Consider the following 17868-nt stretch of genomic DNA (forward strand, 5'->3'; position numbering starts at 1 on the left):
CTACACTACTGAGTAATGTAATAGTCATTGAAGGTGACAGGAGAGCGTGTGACTTTTTGGTAATTGCCAGAAAGGCGGTGTGAAAAGCAGTTTGCAAGTAGGTGTTAAGGTTTGGGGTCCACTACCTTTGCTTGCAGGGACGCGGGTGGCGCTGTGGGTTAAACCACTGAGCCTAGGACTTGCCAATCAGGTCGGCGGTTCGAATCCCCGCAACGGGGTGAGCTCCCGTTGCTCGGTCCCTGCTCCTGCCCATCTAGCAGTTCGAAAGCACGTCAAAGTGCAAGTAGATAAATAGGTACCGCTCTGGTGGGAAGGTAAACGGTGTTTCCGTGCGCTGCTCTGGTTCGCCAGAAGCAGCTTAGTCATGCTGGCCACATGACCCAGAAGCTGTACGCCAGCGCCCTCGGCCAATAAAGTGAGATGAGCGCTGCAACCCCCGAGTCAGCCACAACTGGACCTCATGATCAGGGGTCCCTTTAACTTTGCTTGCTGCATTCCATCTAAGTCCATAGATTTTTATACAGTGGTGCCTCGCAAGACGAAATTAATTCGTCCCGCAAGTCTTTTCGTCTTGCGCGGTTTTTCGTCTTGCGAAGCACGGTCCGTCGCAACTGCACCTCTTCAAGCGGCTTTAAGAAAAAAGGAAACAAACTCGCAAAACGTTTTCGTCTTGCGAAGCAAGCCCATAGGGAAAATCTTCTTGCGAAGCAACTCAAAAACCGAAAAACTCTTTCGTCTTGCGAGTTTTTCGTCTTCCGAGGCATTCGTCTTGCGAGGTACCACTGTATAAACAATCATTAAAAGGCATCATAAGCCTCCGCCATAATGAACCAGCACCTACCACAGTATCAGCAAACAGTATCAAAGAGTTTTTCAAGGCACTCCCCACGCCCTCGTTTTCTATGGGAGATATCTAATATTAGTCAGTGTGGACCAACTGAAGCCAAATGACTTAAGTAACTCCAAGTATGACTTACCTGGGATATCACCCCTGGAATTCTTCTGAAATAATGGTCAAGCTTTAAATGCAAGCATCTCATATTCTGAAATAATAATAAAATCCAGTTTCCTTGCTGGGGATTAATTTTACATTTTTATTTGTAAGAAAAGGCATTTGCACATGTTATGAAAAACACTTGTCTTTAGATAATTACAGTATATTAAAAAGAGACTAAAGGATTGCAACATCCTGATAGTTAACTTACAGAACATTCAATTAATTTTGATATGCTTGTTTTGACATTCAACCACAACAAAATGACTCAGCAAACTGCAAACGCAAAATCAAAGAGGTAAAACCAGATTAGCATAACTCCAATCCTTCACTTGCATCATTAATTAAAATAATAAAATTACTTAACCACATTACAATTCAATCATATTCTTATAGCAAATGCTAACATAAAGGAAGCTACTTTTTGTGTGCTCCATTTGTCATTCTTTGTAAGCATAAAATCTTGAGGAGGTAAAAACTGATGAATGCCCACATCCCTTAAACACCCAAGGCTCTCTTGTACGGGGAGAATAATGTCCTCTTTTTCCTCTACTCCACAGGCACATCGTTCTGAAAATAACAGTACCTGCTTTCTGGAATAAGCTTACTGAAGAAAGCAATGGAGATTTTTAATCCTTGCATTGTGAGTAAAAATCTTTAAGGCATTTCTGAAAATACTTTCAGGGTGTAATTTTTAAGGAAGCACAGTTCTGTCCCCCCCCAAAAAAAGAAGTCTATTTATTCTTTACACAGCTGGAAAATCTGCCTCGACTTGGCATTAATAATTCTTCATGCAATCAATACACAGACCAACATACCCCCCACCACCACCAATTCGCAGGACACTGGGACAAGCAGATCCTTTATTTGCAATAGTGTGATTCTCAGTGCCAGCACTGCATGAAGATCCACATGGATCAGTGTACATCTTTTCTGGCTAGTGCTTCATTTCTCACAGCTTAAATGTATGGCTCTCAAGGGGCATTGGCAGGAAGGGAGGAAACGAGCTTCTTCCAAGCCTAGCTAGCTGCACGATACTGTGAATTTCACTATCGTTCAAAGCATCCTCTTGAAAAGAAAATGAAAAGGATAATTTGCAACACGTCTCCCTGCTAAGAATACTGCACAAATTGGGATAAAAATATAACCCGCCAGCGTGTGGGACTCTTTTGATTTGTGAAGTTACTATAAGTTGGATTTTGGCTTATTGAATTCAATTACTTTAAGAGAATGGAGCTGTGAAATTTCTTCCTTGGAAAAGCCATAGTCCAGGAGGATATCTTCAGTGTGCTCTCCTATAAACGGATCCCTTTTGGAAGAAGGAGTAGCTGGGGTCCGAGAAAGAAGTGGAGCCGGTCGAGGACTTATCTCCTCCTGGTCATTTTTAAGAAAAGTACCACGTTCTTTGTTGTGCGGATGTGAGGCAGCAGCATCAAAAGCCAAGACTGGTGTCACACAAGCATCCACGTCATCGAAGATTTCACACCATTCTGCTTGGGTCTTCTTTGAAAATAAATCTGCAAACATGTTCTTCATTGCAGGCCAGTCAGAGAAACTCATCTGACCAGGGAGATTAGAATCATCTAGCCCCAGACCTGAAGAGATAAAAATAAAATAAAATGGGTCAATTTAATTCCCAGAGATTTGCCAAAAGTTGTATTTATTACTAACAACCAGGAACAGTATAAAGCCCAAAGGTTAAAGAGATGGCTACAGGATATGTCTAAAACAGGTTATAGCTACACACCTCATGTTTACAGTTAAACACGCTATCCCAGGGTTGTGCCAATGCACAAACTTACTTAAGCAACCATTATCTTGATAGTGCGTCTCAAACCAGAGAAGGAACACTAGGTTGTTTCAGCCACGCAGTCTACCTGAACATCTTGGTTCATCCACATATCACTGTGTTCCTCTGGGAAACTGCAGATGCTATCCACCAGAAATGAGCTCTGCTATTTCAAAAGTGTAACCGTGCGAGTCTACAGCAGCAAAAACAGAGAGCCTTGTGGCATCTTAGAAATGAATTCATTAATTGTGTCATGAATGCTTGTAGGCCAAATTCAATGTTATTAGCTTCAAGATAATACAGTAGATAAATCTGACTCTGGCCAATGAATGCTTATGCCACAAGAATTCTGATACTGTCTGTGTGATCACTTATTTAGAGATGTAGCTGCTGCTCTGCACACAGAAGGTCCTAGGTTCATTACTCAGCAACTCCAGTAAAAAGGATCACATAGGAAAAGGCTGGAAAGACCCGTCCTAGAGACCGTAGAGAGCTGCTACCAGAAAGAACAGGCAAGACAGAATAGGCTAAGCTAGATGGGCCATTGATTTGACTCAGCAGAAAGCAACTTACTCTATTCTACAGAAACTACTATATCCAAGGATAAAAGGCAAAGCAAGAGACCCTAACTTGGCAGTGTTTGCTGACTTTCTTTTAACCTTCGTACTCCAATTCAACCCTTGGAACGTGTTAACAAATCAATTTAGGGACTCAGTTATACGGCTGCAAATAAAACATTTAAAATGTGTTGTAAAGTGCAATATACAAATGTGACATTAGATGGCGACAGCGAGCTATGCAAAATTCAATGTATTTTTCAAAAAAAATTTAAAAAGCATTTTCACAGCGGTTTTTATGTGTGTAGATTTCACCTAGGAGTTCTTTATCTCAAACATAACTAGTTGGAAGAGTACAGGAAATGTTTTACAGTAGCTGTATCAAATCAGCAGCAGTATTTTTTTAAAATATCCCCAAGATGAGAATTCATTAGGATTCTATTCTGAATTTTCCCTTACAGAAATGAGAACACAACATCAATAGCTAAAAGATATATATGAAAGAGAAAGAACTATAGCAGCAAGAGAAGAGGGTTAGAGAAAACAGGCACTTATTGGGCTTCAAACTTTGGCTTTTGCCTCTGTGCAAATTTCAAACATGCCCTATTGGTTCTCATTTTTCAGGCAACAATCCATATGGTTAATAGAAGGGTATGCTATAGGTTTTGCACAGCTGTCCTCCTACAGCAAGTATGGAGTCTCTGGAAGGAAAAGGAACCTACTCTACAATAAAACTTCAGGGTACATTTCCATACCAATCAATTTTACTGCTTTACTGAACAGAAAACAAGCCATTAACAGGAAATGATATCCATGGATATATATTATAGCCCAGGAAATTACTGAAACCCAAGGCACTAGTTTTTTATATGTGGATATTAAAGTTGAGAGCTTTAATGTTCTTAATTCATTTTATTAGCTTTGAATAGGATAACATGCCCTACATGCAGCTATATAAATACGATTATTCAATTATTCCATTATGCAGCTATTGACTATGTAATCTTCAGCAGCTATTGTTTTATTGTTGCTGGCGCCATGATTGCATTGTTATGTTACTATGCTTTTATACTGATTTGATACCACATTGGAAATCTTTTTTCAATGGAAAGGTGAGACATAACATTTTAAGTAAGTAAATCAAATATTAGTGATCATGTCTCTTCCCACCCTTGCCTTCAACTTGTAGACAATAGCAACTTCATATTTTTTTTTAAAGATTTCAACACTTCTGTGCAATCCAAAAATATTACAAAGGAAAATATTGTGTTATGCCAAGTCTCTTGGCTTCAGATTAAAACAATTATTAGAAAAGTTTGTCCTATGCCTACTATACTGAGTAATATACCCAGTTACTAAAAGGAACAGCAGCCTCATTCAAGACTAAAAATACAAAACAGTTCCATGATAAAAGGAATGATGAATGGAAGTTGAGTGTCAAAGGGACAAGACAAATGAGATGGGATGACCAAGCATTCCAATTTAGCATTAGACTTGGGAGAGAGAGGAAATGGGGCACCAGAAGCTGGAATACTGATGTAAACTATCAGTTTTTGTTATGAAAGCAAACATCCTGGAGTAATGCTAGCCCCAGATCTAAATGTGTATTTTAGTAAGAATCAATGCCAATTTGTGACAGATGGAACTCGCATTAGATCTACATTGTTTCCTTTTAAGAGCATTTTTCATCTGTGTGGTATGGTGCGCTGGATATTAATATCTGTAATATAAATCCTCAAACTGAGTCAGTATGACTGCCTACTCTAGTAGAAATCTGGTACTGTTTCCTTCCAAAGGTGTGTGCATGCTGATGAACTCATTTCAGTGCGGCATATTGGGCTTCTCCCAGTCCATATTCTCTGCTCAGCTGCCAATCCTTGTAAACTCACAAAAAAAGCTTAGACCTTTATGAAGATAGAAACCAATTGAGAACTTCACTGTAAGGGTTGTACCCATTAGCAAATATTCTCTGTGCGCACAGTGTAGCAAATGACTTGTCACTTTGCTCTGTCAGCAAATCTGGTTTTGCAAGACGGTTGAACACTTGCTGAGCTGATGCAACAAATAGGTTAATCACTGATGAAATAAAGCTAGATAAAGCTCTCACCTGAAAAAATAGAAACTTAACCAAAGTAGTTCAACAGATTCAAAAAAAACATTCTAGGGCTTGAAGCTGAACTAACAGTGCTGCAATAAATTCACTAGGTGGCCTTTGGAAAATCTTAAGTCTTTCAAGCCCCAAGTAGTTCCATTAGAACAAGGACTTCTGGCTGCACAATGGAACTTGCCCTCCCTCTTCTATCACCTCACCCACCCCAAAATCTGCGCTGGATTTCCCTCCAACACTCCGGAGCAGATTTGGGGAGGGTGTGGAGGCACACAGGGAGAGGAGATGGAGGCAAAGATATGATGCACAGACAGAAATCCTTGTGCTAACAGAGCTACTTCATTGGCTATAATGCTTGGTTCTTCCATCTGTAAAATGGGAATATTTGTTGTACAGACAATGGAGATAAATCTTCAAATTACTTTGCATCTTTAAATGCTACAGTACTACTAATTTTTGAATATTTGCTCAAAACAGATGGTACCCCAAAACTTCCTCCCTTCCTCCTTTAAAAACACACCTCTTGTAGATTAACTTACCACTGATGAACTGCTTATAGAATTGTGGTTCAAGAGCACCAACAGCCATGAATTTCCCATCTTTAGTCTTATAGGTTTCATAAAAAGGGGCACCACTGTCCAGGAGGTTCTCCCCACGAGATCTGTTCCAAAGGCCAATGCTCTGTGATTTCCACAGAAAAGAGCTCAGGTATGCTGTGCCTTCTACCTTAAAGACAAACGTTTTTTTAAAAAAATATTTTAATGTTTTGTGGAAAAAATATTAGTAAGAGTGAAAATATTTTTCTGCTAGGTATTCTGACTGAGGTAATAACACTCTAAGCTGACAGAAAACCAAAACACCTCTTATTAGTTTTTAAATTGCTGCCCACTGTTTGGTAATATTAATTCTAGTCTCGCTAGATAGTCCAAAACTATGTTTCCTACTTTGGATGTCACTAAATCCTTGGGCCTTGGCAAATGCTTCAATGCAGGGATGGGGTGAGGAACCTGTGGTCCTCTGGGTGTGGTTGGCCTACAACTCCCATCATTCCTGACTGTTAGCCATGCTGGCTAGGGGTGGTGGGAATTTGAGTCCAGCAACACCGGCAGAGCCACAGGTTTTCCAACCCTGTAGTTTATAACTGCAGAAAGCAGAGTCTCCCCCCCCCATGCCCTATTTTTATTAACTTTCCAATTTTACATTTTAAATGAAACATTTCTGAAAGCAGAGTCTTGCTCTTGGAGCTTTGCTGAGCACAGGGCTGGGACAGCCCCTTGTACTACAGTTCCCAGACGGCCAACAACCAGCTGTCTGGTGCTTGGGAAGCACTGCACAAGGAACTTCGACATGAGGGTAGTCCCATTCATCTATCAGATTTCGTTTAATGATCCACTATTGGATTGGATAATGATCCACTAACCCAAAAAGGTTCCATAGCCCTGATTTAAGGCATTACTTGAGGGTTTTTTCCAGATTAGCTTTGATTGGTTTTTTTATTGTTTAACAATTTGCTCGTTTTAACATTATATTGTTTTGCAATGCTAGCAGTACATTTATTGTTTTTATCTTTCAGCTGGTTTGGTCCAGTTTTGATATTTAGAAATAAAAAAAAATAAAATCAGCCCAAGTTTATGTTACAGACATGAAGTGATGTCTTATTTCCTTCAGAGCAGAATGCCTGTGAATATTCTGTGCTACCTGTTTCATTCTCCCAGTTCTTAGAATGCCTTGGATGGTCTACAATCTACAGCATCATCTGGAACCAGAAGCTTTATCATCACTACCCAAACTTCCCTAGTGTGGGTTCAGGCTGGACAGCCAATAAGATTCAGACTCAGTTGTCAGTCAAACAGGACATCTATTAAAGGATCACAATGTGTTCCAACTTATGAGGAATGGGGTATGTTTAAAGAGGAGACTGAGAGGAGATATGATAGGCAACTTCAAAAATCTAAAGGGCTATCACATGGAAGATGAAACAAGCTTGTTTTCTATTGCTCCGGAACAGAGCTTTCCAAACTTTTCATGTTGGTAACACGCTTTTTAGACATACAGCATTTTGTGACACAGTAATTCAGTTTTACTAGCAAACCGGAGGTTAAACTAACCCCTTTCCAGCGTCGGGAGGAGCACAGGGAATGTTTACGTGACACACCTACACACTGCAGCCGACACACTAAAGTGTCCCGGCACACAGTTTGGAAAGCTCTGCAGTCTGGAGGGTAGGACCCAAACCAATGGATTCAAGTTAATAGAAAGAAGATTCTGATTAAACATCAGGAAGAACTTTCTGGTCGTAAGAGCTGTTCAACAGTAGAACAAACTTCCTTAGAAGGTGGTGGACTCTCCTTCACTTGAATTTTTGGATGGATCTATCACGGATGCTTTAGCTGATATTCTTTCATTGGAGGGGGTTGGATTAGATGACCCTAAGAACCCCTCCCAATTCTATGATTCTGTGACTTACTCTCACCATGTGGATGAAGCAAGTGGAACCCTGATAGCTAAAAATATACCTCTATTTCTACCCAAAAAAACATAGTGATGTAGCACAGAAATACAAGATGGTGTGAGTAGGGATTTTTTGAAATAGCAAAGTTGCAAAACAGGATCATCTGCTCTTCCTTTCCCCTCTCCCCCCTCCTGCTCATTGTATGTTCAACAGCCTTCCTTGTTGTTGTTGTTTAGTCGTTTAGTCGTGTCCGACTCTTCGTGACCCCATGGACCAGAGCACGCCAGGCACCTCTGTCCTCCACTACCTCCCGCAGTTTGGTCAGACTCATGTTTGTGGCTTCGAGAACACTATCCAGCCATCTCATCCTCTGTCGCCCCCTTCTCCTTGTGCCCTCCATCTTTCCCAGCATCAGTGTCTTCTCCAGGGAGTCTTCTCTTCTCATGAGGTGGCCAAAGTACTGGAGCCTCAGCTTCACGATCTGTCCTTCCAGTGAGCACTCAGGGCTGATTTCCTTAAGAATGGATGCGTTTGATCTTCTTGCAGTCCATGGGACTCTCAAGAGTCTTCTCCAGCACCATAATTCAAAAGCATCAATTCTTCGGCGATCAGCCTTCTTTATGGTCCAGCTCTCACTTCCATACATCACTACTGGGAAAACCATGGCTTTAACTATACGGACCTTTGTTGGCAAGGTGACGTCTCTACTTCTCAAGATGCTGTCTAGGCCTGTCATTGCCCTTCTCCCAAGAAGCAGGCGTCTTTTAATTTCGTGGCTGCTGTCACCATCTGCAGTGATCATGGAGCCCAAGAAAGTAAAATCTCTCACTGCCTCCATTTCTTCCCCTTCTATTTGCCAGGAGGTGATGGGACCAGTGGCCATGATCTTCGTTTTTTTGATGTTGAGCCTCAGACCATATTTTGCGCTCTCCTCTTTCACCCTCATTAAAAGGTTCTTTAATTCCTCCTCACTTTCTGCCATCAAGGTTGTGTCATCTGCATATCTGAGGTTGTTGATATTTCTTCCAGCAATCTTAATTCCAGCTTGGGATTCATCCAGCTCAGCCTTTCGCATGATGTATTCTGCGTATAAATTAAATAAGCAGGGAGACAAAATACAGCCTTGTCGTACGCCTTTCCCAATTTTGAACCAATCAGTTGTTCCATATCCAGTTCTAACTGTAGCTTCTTGTCCCACATAGAGATTTCTCAGGAGACAGATGAGGTGATCAGGCACTCCCATTTCTTTAAGAACTTGCCATAGTTTGCTGTGGTCGACACAGTCAAAGGCTTTTGCATAGTCAATGAAGCAGAAGTAGATGTCTTTCTGGAACTCTCTAGCTTTCTCCATAATCCAGCGCATGTTTGCAATTTGGTCTCTGGTTCCTCTGCCTCTTCTAAATCCAGCTTGCACTTCTGGGAGTTCTCGATCCACATACTGCTTGAGCCTTCCTTGTAGAATTTTAAGCATAACCTTGCTAGCGTGTGAAATGAGTGCAATTGTGCGGTAGTTGGAGCATTCTTTGGCACTGCCCTTCTTTGGGATTGGGATGTAGACTGATCTTCTCCAATCTTCTGGCCACTGCTGAGTTTTCCAAATTTGCTGGCATATTGAGTGTAGCACCTTAACAGCATCATCTTTTAACATTTTAAATAGTTCAGCTGGAATACCATCACTTCCACTGGCCTTGTTATTTGCAGTGCTTTCTAAGGCCCATTTGACTTCACTTTCCAGGATGTCTGGCTCAAGGTCAGCAACCACACTACCTGGGGTGTACGAGACATCCATATCTTTCTGGTATAATTCCTCTGTGTATTCTTGCCACCTCTTCTTGATGTCTTCTGCTTCTGTTAGGTCCTTACCACTTTTGTCCTTTATTATGGTAATCTTTGTACGAAATGTTCCTTTCATATCTCCAATTTTCTTGAACAGATCTCTGGTTCTTCCTATTCTGTTGTTTTCCTCTATTTGTTTGCATTGCTCGTTTAAGAAGGCCTTCTTGTCTCTCCTTGCTATTCTTTGGAAATCTGCATTCAATTTCCTGTATCTTTCACTATCTCCCTCGCATTTTGCTTGCCTTCTCTCCTCCGCTATTTGTAAGGCCTCGTTGGACAGCCACTTTGCTTTCTTGCATTTCCTTTTCATTGGGATGGTTTTCGTTGCTGCCTCCTGTACAATGTTACGAGCCTCCATCCATAGTTCTTCAGGCACTCTGTCCACCAAATCTAAATCCTTAAACCTGTTCGTCACTTCCACTGTGTATTCATAAGGGATTTGACTTAGATTGTATCTTACCGGCCCAGTGGTTTTTCCTACTTTCTTCAGTTTAAGCTTGAATTTTGCTATAAGAAGCTGATGATCTGAGCCACAGTCAGCTCCAGGTCTTGTTTTTGCTGACTGTATAGAGCTTCTCCATCTTTGGCTGCAGAGAATATAATCAATCTGATTTCGATACTGCCCATCTGGTGATGTCCATGTGTAGAGTCGTCTCTTGTGTTGTTGGAAAAGCGTGTTTGTGATGACCAGCTTTTTCTCTTGACAGAACTCTATTAGCCTTTGCCCTGCTTCGTTTTGATCTCCAAGGCCAAACTTGCCAGTTGTTCCTTTTATCTCTTGATTCCCTACTTTAGCATTCCAATCCCCTATAATGAGAAGAACATCCTTCTTTGGTGTCACTTCTATAAGGTCTTGTAAGTCTTCATAGAATTGGTCTATTTCAGTTTCTTCAGCACCAGTGGTTGGTGCATAAACTTGGATTACCGTGATGTTAAAAGGTCTGCCTTGGATTCGTATCGAGATCATTCTATCATTTTTGAGATTGCATCCCAGTACAGCTTTCGTCACTCTTTTGTTGACTATGAGGGCCACTCCATTTCTTTTACGGGTTTCTTGCCCACAGTAGTAGATGTGATGGTCATCCGAACTGAATTCGCCCATTCCCGTCCATTTTAGTTCACTGATGCCCAGGATGTCAATATTTATTCTTGCCATCTCATTTTTGACCACCTCCAACTTACCCAGGTTCATGGTTCTTACATTCCAGGTTCCTATGCAATATTTTTCTTTACAGCATTGGACTTTCCTTTCGCTTTCCTGCCTTCCTTAGGCAATAAGAATGTCGTAAGCATGTGGGAGGTGAACTGCTAGAGGTTATATAATCTTGTCAAGGATGCCTGATGATCATCTTATGCAGATCCCACATTCCAACCAGTCCAGAGTTGCTCACAAACACATTTCTGATTCTGAAATTCATTAATAACTTCATAGTTTCAATTCCCCCCTCCCCACCCACACAACTACATTACAATGTACTTGTTTCTTTTTAATATGTAACATATTTGAAATTAAATTATTGTACAGTCATACGTCTACTTATATATCCCTCTGGATACGGAATCTTCAGCTTATGGCCACGGCAAACCCAGAAGTGTATACTTCCGGGTTTCATCATGCGCACAAGGGCAGAAGCGCTCAATCGCGCCACGCGTGTGGACATAAGCACGCCTCTATTTACGTAATTTCTGGGGTGCAGACGGACCCCCGGGAACGAATTAAGTTTGTATCCGGAGGGTCCACTGTAGTTCCAATTTTAAAAATCTGTTTTGGATAATTATTGACCAACTCTGTTCATGGATGAAGATGCCTGCCATTCCTCTCATTACTTCTTTTCCTCCTCTACCTTGAAAACATCTGCGTGAATTATAGGGCTGAGCCCCATATATCCAGCCACAGCTATATAATATGATGTGTTTATTTATTATTTAATGTAAAACATTTTAAGGCTGCTGTTCTGGGTAAAGCTGCATACAGCAATAAACCAAAAGAAAAGAAAGATCAACAATACAAATAACATAAAATCCAAACTCCTCAGGATCACATATCTAATGCAGGGCAGCTTGCTTAGATACAGAAATGTTTGTAGCTGCCAAAATATATGCAATATGACAATGTGTTAAAGAAGATACAAACATCAGCACCCGGGATTATTCACTATTTCTACAGTTGTGGAAGCTTCCATGCCCTTTGCCCCATTGAGAAATTAGCAAACAAAGATTAATGTTGAGCAAGTGCCAGAAAGACCATTTCAGATGGAATTAGAACTGCTAGCTTCTATCCACAGCACACTATTGTAGTTATGTTACCTACATAAGTACCTGTAATGAAAGCATGAGCAGAGACCCAGCTGTTGAATAAATATGAATTACGGTAATCTGATGCTAAAATAATTTGATGCAACGATAAATCAAGAGAAGAGATAACCAAGAAATTAGCTAGATTTAACAAAGGAAATCCCCATATCCAGCTGATCTGGCTCTGCTTATCTCACCCAGAGAATCTGACGGCTGTGTTCAAAGGGGGTGCAAGTCATACACACAACAGAGCAATAAGAACTGGATCAAAAAAGGGTTTTGTGGACTGATGTGTTGGTCTTAAAGTACATACAGTTCCACATGCCCTATCTTTAACAGTCTGTAACTTGTTTTCTTTTCTTTAACTTACCATACTTGCATCAATGACTTGCCCTTTGCCGGATTTTGTACGTTCATAGAGTGCCATAATGATGCCCATTGCACACATAACACCGCCACCAGCAAAATCAGCCAGAAGATTGATAGGAGCATAAGGATTTTCATCTTTTCTGCCAAGTTTTGACAAAACACCTATATACAATAATAGATATACACAAAATAATAATGAAATCAGTTTCCCCAGTTATGAAAGCCATATGAATGTCTTCTAAACACAGATATGTATAGTCATCAATTTTCTAACAATCTCCAATTATGTTCTTAAGCTGTTGAATGCATTGTACTGGGGTGGAGGCTTTGCAAAGAGACATCTGGGGGAAATGCTTGCCAGGTCTTCAAGATGGTTTTTAGCAACAAACACCTGTATAAGCCTTTCAGTGAAAAGAGGTGGGGATTATAACTAAGTCCCTTGCATTGAAAGACCCACTGAGGAATTCCTAATATAGAAACGTTTTCTCTGATTGATAAATAATTATGGTTTGCTTTCTAATCAATAAGTTTCAAGTATTTTTTCAGTAAATAATATTATTTCCATGATAGCATTATTACTATATTTCACATAATCTACTGAAATATACCATTGCTGTTCAGCAGTGCAATCCAATGAAAGTTTACTTGGGAATAAGTCCCCCTGTGTTCAATAGAATATATTCCCAGGTAAGTGTGGATTGGAGCCCAAACCATCTTCAGGTCAGGAAGAGTTAACAACCATTTCATTAATTTATTAATTTAGGTAATTTATATACCACTTATTATTTCAAAGAAATATCTAAGTATCACAAGTATCACATTATAAAAGTATCACAAGTAAACTTGCACAGAAATTACTGTGAATCTCAAAACAGTTGGACTCTGCAGCATAGTCTATAGGTATGCTCTTCCCAGCAAAACAAAAGTAAAACACCCTAAAGGCTGATGTTGAACTGTAGCCTTGGTTTACTATTCAAATAAAAATAAATGATTGACCAAATGCAAAAAAATGAACATTAATGAATCACAACCAGGCACGTCTGCATAATAATAATTTTATTTGTACCCCAACCACCCATTTGTACCCTAGGTAAAGGGTAAAGGGACCCCTGACCATTAGGTCCAGTCGTGACTGACTCTGGGGTTGCGGCACTCATCTCGCTTTATTGGCCGAAGGAGCCGGCGTACAGTTTCCGGGTCATGTGGCCAGCATGACTAAGCCGCTTCTGGCGAACCAGAGCAGCGCACAGAAACGCCTATTTATCTACTTGCACTTCGACGTGCTTTGAACTGCTAGGTTGGCAGGAGCAGGGACCGAGCAACAAAATTTGTACCCTACAGCCTCCTAATTAATGCTAACTATATTAACGCGGGTGGCGCTGTGGGTAAAAGCCTCAGCGCCTAGGGCTTGCCGATCGAAAGGTCGGCGGTTCGAATCCCCGCGGCGGGGTGCGCTCCCGCTGCTCGGTCCCAGCGCCTGCCAACCTAGCAGTTCGAAAGCACCCCCGGGTGCAAGTAGATAAATAGGGACCGCTTACCAGCGGGAAGGTAAACGGCGTTTCCGTGTGTGGCTCTGGCTCGCCAGAGCAGCGATGTCACGCTGGCCACGTGACCCGGAAGTGTCTCCGGACAGCACTGGCCCCCGGCCTCTTGAGTGAGATGGGTGCACAACCCTAGAGTCTGTCAAGAGTGGCCCGTACGGGCAGGGGTACCTTTACCTTTACCTTTATATTAACCACAAATCTCTTTCAAGCTAATTATTATTTAATATAAGGTTGCTGCTTTTTTAAAAAAAGAAATTAAGTCACACAATGTACCTGACACAGCCAAGTAGTTGATATCATGACCTGCCAACTTGGCATATTTTCCCAACTGTCCAAATCCCGTCAGCCTAGCATAGATGAGTTTGGGATTGTCCTGGAGGACGATATCTGGGCCAAGACCAAGTTTTTCCATGACACCTGAACAAGAAGATAAAATAAGTCAACTCTACTTAAAAAAATAAGCAGATCAACATATGTGAATGTATAAATAGTATTATACAGAGTGTGAAGGTATACACATATTGAATATGAAGGCAGAATTTGTTACATGATAATTTTTGAGTAGCCTGTTCCATTTTCTGATCTCTCTTTAATGGAACATTCTGTATGGCTAGTTTGTGTTTTCAAATTTTTGGGAAAATGGGAATTTTTGGGAATGGTGCCTCCTCCCCACCAGGGTAGAAGAGGTGAGTCTACATCAGGAACAAGTGGGGGATAAAGATCTACATTGGGATCCACTGCCCCTTGGATCCTGCCACCTGAGGTAGTCACCTCAACTTGCTTTATGGGTGAGCCAGCTCTGCTCTACTCCAGTGAGCAACCCGTGTCAGTGCAGATAAAAATGCAGTATTTAATTAACACCTGAATCACAAACACAGAAGATTCACCTCTGTGAATGGGGGGTGGGAGGGAGGAAAATGCACCATGACATTTTCCATTTGTGAAAGTAGTTGCTTGTGATTGTTCAAATGTGTCTGTGCTAAGTATTACACTGCTCCTGTGAGCAAAACCACACACATCCTGCAGCTGAATCTCAAATCCAAACTGTGGGCGCAGTTAATAAAATTAACTTGAGCTACTACTTTTCTTAAAAAGCGCATTCTTTTTTCATGGGTTTATTTTTTTAAAAAACTACCTTCCACGTATTGAACTGCAAACAAGTACAAAAATGCCCACCTCGCACTTTACACAGCTATTTATTCTGTCTGCTTGTTGTTGTTTTTTTATCTACAAGCCATATCGATAAACACCTACATTTAGGGGGTGCGTATGAAATTTTGCCGTGGGAAGGCAGAGAAGCGTCGCCACACAAACTGAAGGCGGGGATGTGTGTGAGGGGGGCGGGAAGAGGCAAAAGGCAACAACTATTTGCGAATAGCTGTCAGGACAAAAATACCTCCGCTTGCACTTTTCTCCCCTACGACAAGCAAGAGTAACTGCGGCCCCGCCAGAAGGTCGCTGGACTACAACTCCCACAATCCTTGAGCGTCGGCCAGGCTTAGCTGGGGCGGCTGGGAGATGGAGTCCAACCCGCGCCCACCCAGTTTTTGGGGTGCACCCTCTTGAGGCTGCCTCATCCCCACCTCGCTACCAACACTTCACGTCCTACTACGAAGCGGCAACTGCCTCCCGCCCCACAGCCTTCGCCCTACTGCGAGGGGAGACACCAACACCCCCCCCCCCACATTTCCCCGCTGGCCCTTCGCGCCCCCCAAGCGGTTCGGCACCTGGTCTGAAGGGCTCGATGAGCACATCCGCCTTCTGGCAGAGCCGCCTCAGCGTCTCGGCGCCCCGGGGCTGCTTCAGGTCGAGCGCCACGGAGCGCTTGCCGCGGCCTTGCACGTCCGACGACACGGCCGCGCGGGGAGAGCGGTCCACCCGCACCACCTCCGCCCCGAAGTCGGCCAGGATGAGGCCACAGAGAGGCGCCGGCGCCAGGCCCGCCATTTCCAGCACCCTCACTCCGCGCAGCGCCATGGCCGAGAGAAAAGGAGGCAGGCAGCCTCTCCCTCAGCTCAGGCCCCAGCCGAGTCGCATTTGGCGCCTCCTCCTTCTCGCCCACAGGAGGGCTGAGCTCCCGGCTGCGGTTCCGAAGGTTAATCAGGCCGGTGCCTGCAGCAAGCCGAGGATACGATCCTGTTCGGCCTTGCCAGGCCCCACCGTTCAGCCCAGTGGGGATTCCTGTCAGAGTAAACGTGCTTTTAGTAGGGCCCAGTCCATGGCACTAAAGAAGTGAGCGTGACTGAAAGGCATTGCCAAGCTGCGGCCCTGGATGTACCCTTAAGAGGAAAGCCCCATGGAGTAAAGCGAGGCCTTATTATTGCTACATATTTATTTATATATCCCCACCTTTTTTCCTCAATCAAGGTGGCTTTCATAGAAAAACAAAAACAGCTAAAAACAAGGTGGGAAAACATCATTAAAACCGATTAAGCATGGATAGAAGTAAAGCTATACAGTGGTACCTCAGGTTACATACGCTTTAGGTTACAGACTCTGCTAACCCAGAAATAGTACCTCGGGTTAAGAACTTTGCTTCAGGATGAGAACAGAAATCGTGCTCCGGCAGCAGCAGGAGGCCCCATTAGCTAAAGTGGTGCTTCAGATTAAGAACAGTTTCAGGTTAAGAACGGACCTCCGGAGCAAATTAGGTACTTAACCCAAGGTACCGCTGTATATGGTACATAACATCTGTTAAGACCATATCAAGAATTGCAATAAAAACTGCATGGCGGCAGCCCTTCCAGTAAAAGCCAGTTCCCCGAAGCCTGTTGGAACAAGGAAGTCTTCCCCTGCCAGAGGAAGGACAGTAAGGAAGGAGCCAGTCTAGCTTCTCTAGGGAGGGAGCTTCTCCAGAATCTGGGAGCAGCCACTGAGAAGGCCCTGTCCCATGTCCCCCACCCAGCGCACACAGGGCCAAGCTGTGAGGGTGCAATCCTAAATAAAGCTTACTAGGGAATAAGGTAAGCTTCATTGAGCTCCGTGGGACTTGCTTCCTCGGAAGCATGCACTGGACTGGACTGGATGGAGTGGTGTTCCTTGGAAATGCTATTACAGGCAACTCCCCGTTTACTGGGGGGTGTGGGTACATTCCAGACCTCAGTGAAATGTGTGTAAATGGGGAGCACCCTAGTGGCTTGCAAGTCAAAGCCCAAAGCAGCTGTCCTTGTGAGTCAGAGAGGCAATGGGGCTTTGTTGAGGCTGCTCAGCCTCCCCGCCTAACAGATGATGTACTAGATCTCTTCATCCAATGGCCCATTGGGCCCAATCAATTGTTCCATGATATTTTGAAGTATTGGCAGCTTTATAGTACAGTATGTTTGCTGAAGAATGTTTACAGTGGCAAAGCTGCCTTTTATGTTTCTAGACAATGAATAATCAAAGGAAAAGACCAGAGCATTGGCATTTCTGGTTCTTCATTAGATTGCTATTTTATTTGGAGGTGCTCTCCTCCAGATGGCAGATAAGTATATAATTTCTTTGAAGCAGGCGTAATTGTGTTAGATTTTTTCCCTTTTCCCCATCTTCCTTGACATTCAAAATGTTGTTCAAATTATTTTGAAAAACAAGCTGTGATAACAGGGACTACATTCTGCAAGGCAGCTTAAGCAAAATTACCGGCTTTGTCTTGGGAGCATTTCATGTGAAATAAACAAAAAAACCTGGTTTCTATAGAAGCTCACACTACTACAACAAAAGATACACCTGTATGAGAATGGCCAGTATATATTCACATCATGCCATTGTACACAGCATGACACTTCTTAAGAACCTGCTTGTAGAAATATAGGTAATAGTAACATGGAACAAACTGTATTAACTTTTCTTTTAAGGTTATGTTGCACTGACAATGTATTTTTTGTGCTTCAGTTCTTCCCCAGAGCTCAGCTGGAGTATATCTTTCTGAATACAATCCTGGTTTTTC

General features: G+C 42.5%; 1 protein-coding gene across 1 annotated transcript; it reads right to left on the reverse strand.

The window, feature by feature from the left end:
* Positions 1 to 1716: 1716 nt before the first annotated feature.
* On the reverse strand, positions 1717 to 16080 carry AMACR (alpha-methylacyl-CoA racemase). The gene is made up of 5 exons (XM_053408918.1): positions 15671 to 16080; positions 14217 to 14360; positions 12401 to 12561; positions 5987 to 6173; positions 1717 to 2589 (listed from the first exon to the last, which is right to left on the reverse strand). Exons 1-5 carry the CDS (start codon positions 15918 to 15920, stop codon positions 2180 to 2182), a joined length of 1152 nt encoding a protein of 383 aa, XP_053264893.1. The 5' UTR covers positions 15921 to 16080; the 3' UTR covers positions 1717 to 2179.
* Between the last annotated feature and the right edge of the window lie 1788 nt (positions 16081 to 17868).

This window comes from Podarcis raffonei, chromosome 11 (genome assembly GCF_027172205.1).
Source record: "Podarcis raffonei isolate rPodRaf1 chromosome 11, rPodRaf1.pri, whole genome shotgun sequence".
NCBI classification, from domain to species: domain Eukaryota; kingdom Metazoa; phylum Chordata; class Lepidosauria; order Squamata; family Lacertidae; genus Podarcis; species Podarcis raffonei.

What these genes read in the sequence shown, in the direction of transcription:
- AMACR (XM_053408918.1), bottom strand. Translation starts at nt 15,920, where the DNA reads ATGGCGCTGCGCGGAGTGAGGGTGCTGGAAATGGCGGGCCTGGCGCCG. An exon ending in CAACTACTTGGCTGTGTCAG is followed by an intron (nt 12,562 to 14,216) that starts GTACATTGTGTG and finishes TATTGTATATAG; the next exon opens with GTGTTTTGTCAAAACTTGGC. An exon ending in AAGTCATTGATGCAAGTATG is followed by an intron (nt 6,174 to 12,400) that starts GTAAGTTAAAGA and finishes TTTGTCTTTAAG; the next exon opens with GTAGAAGGCACAGCATACCT.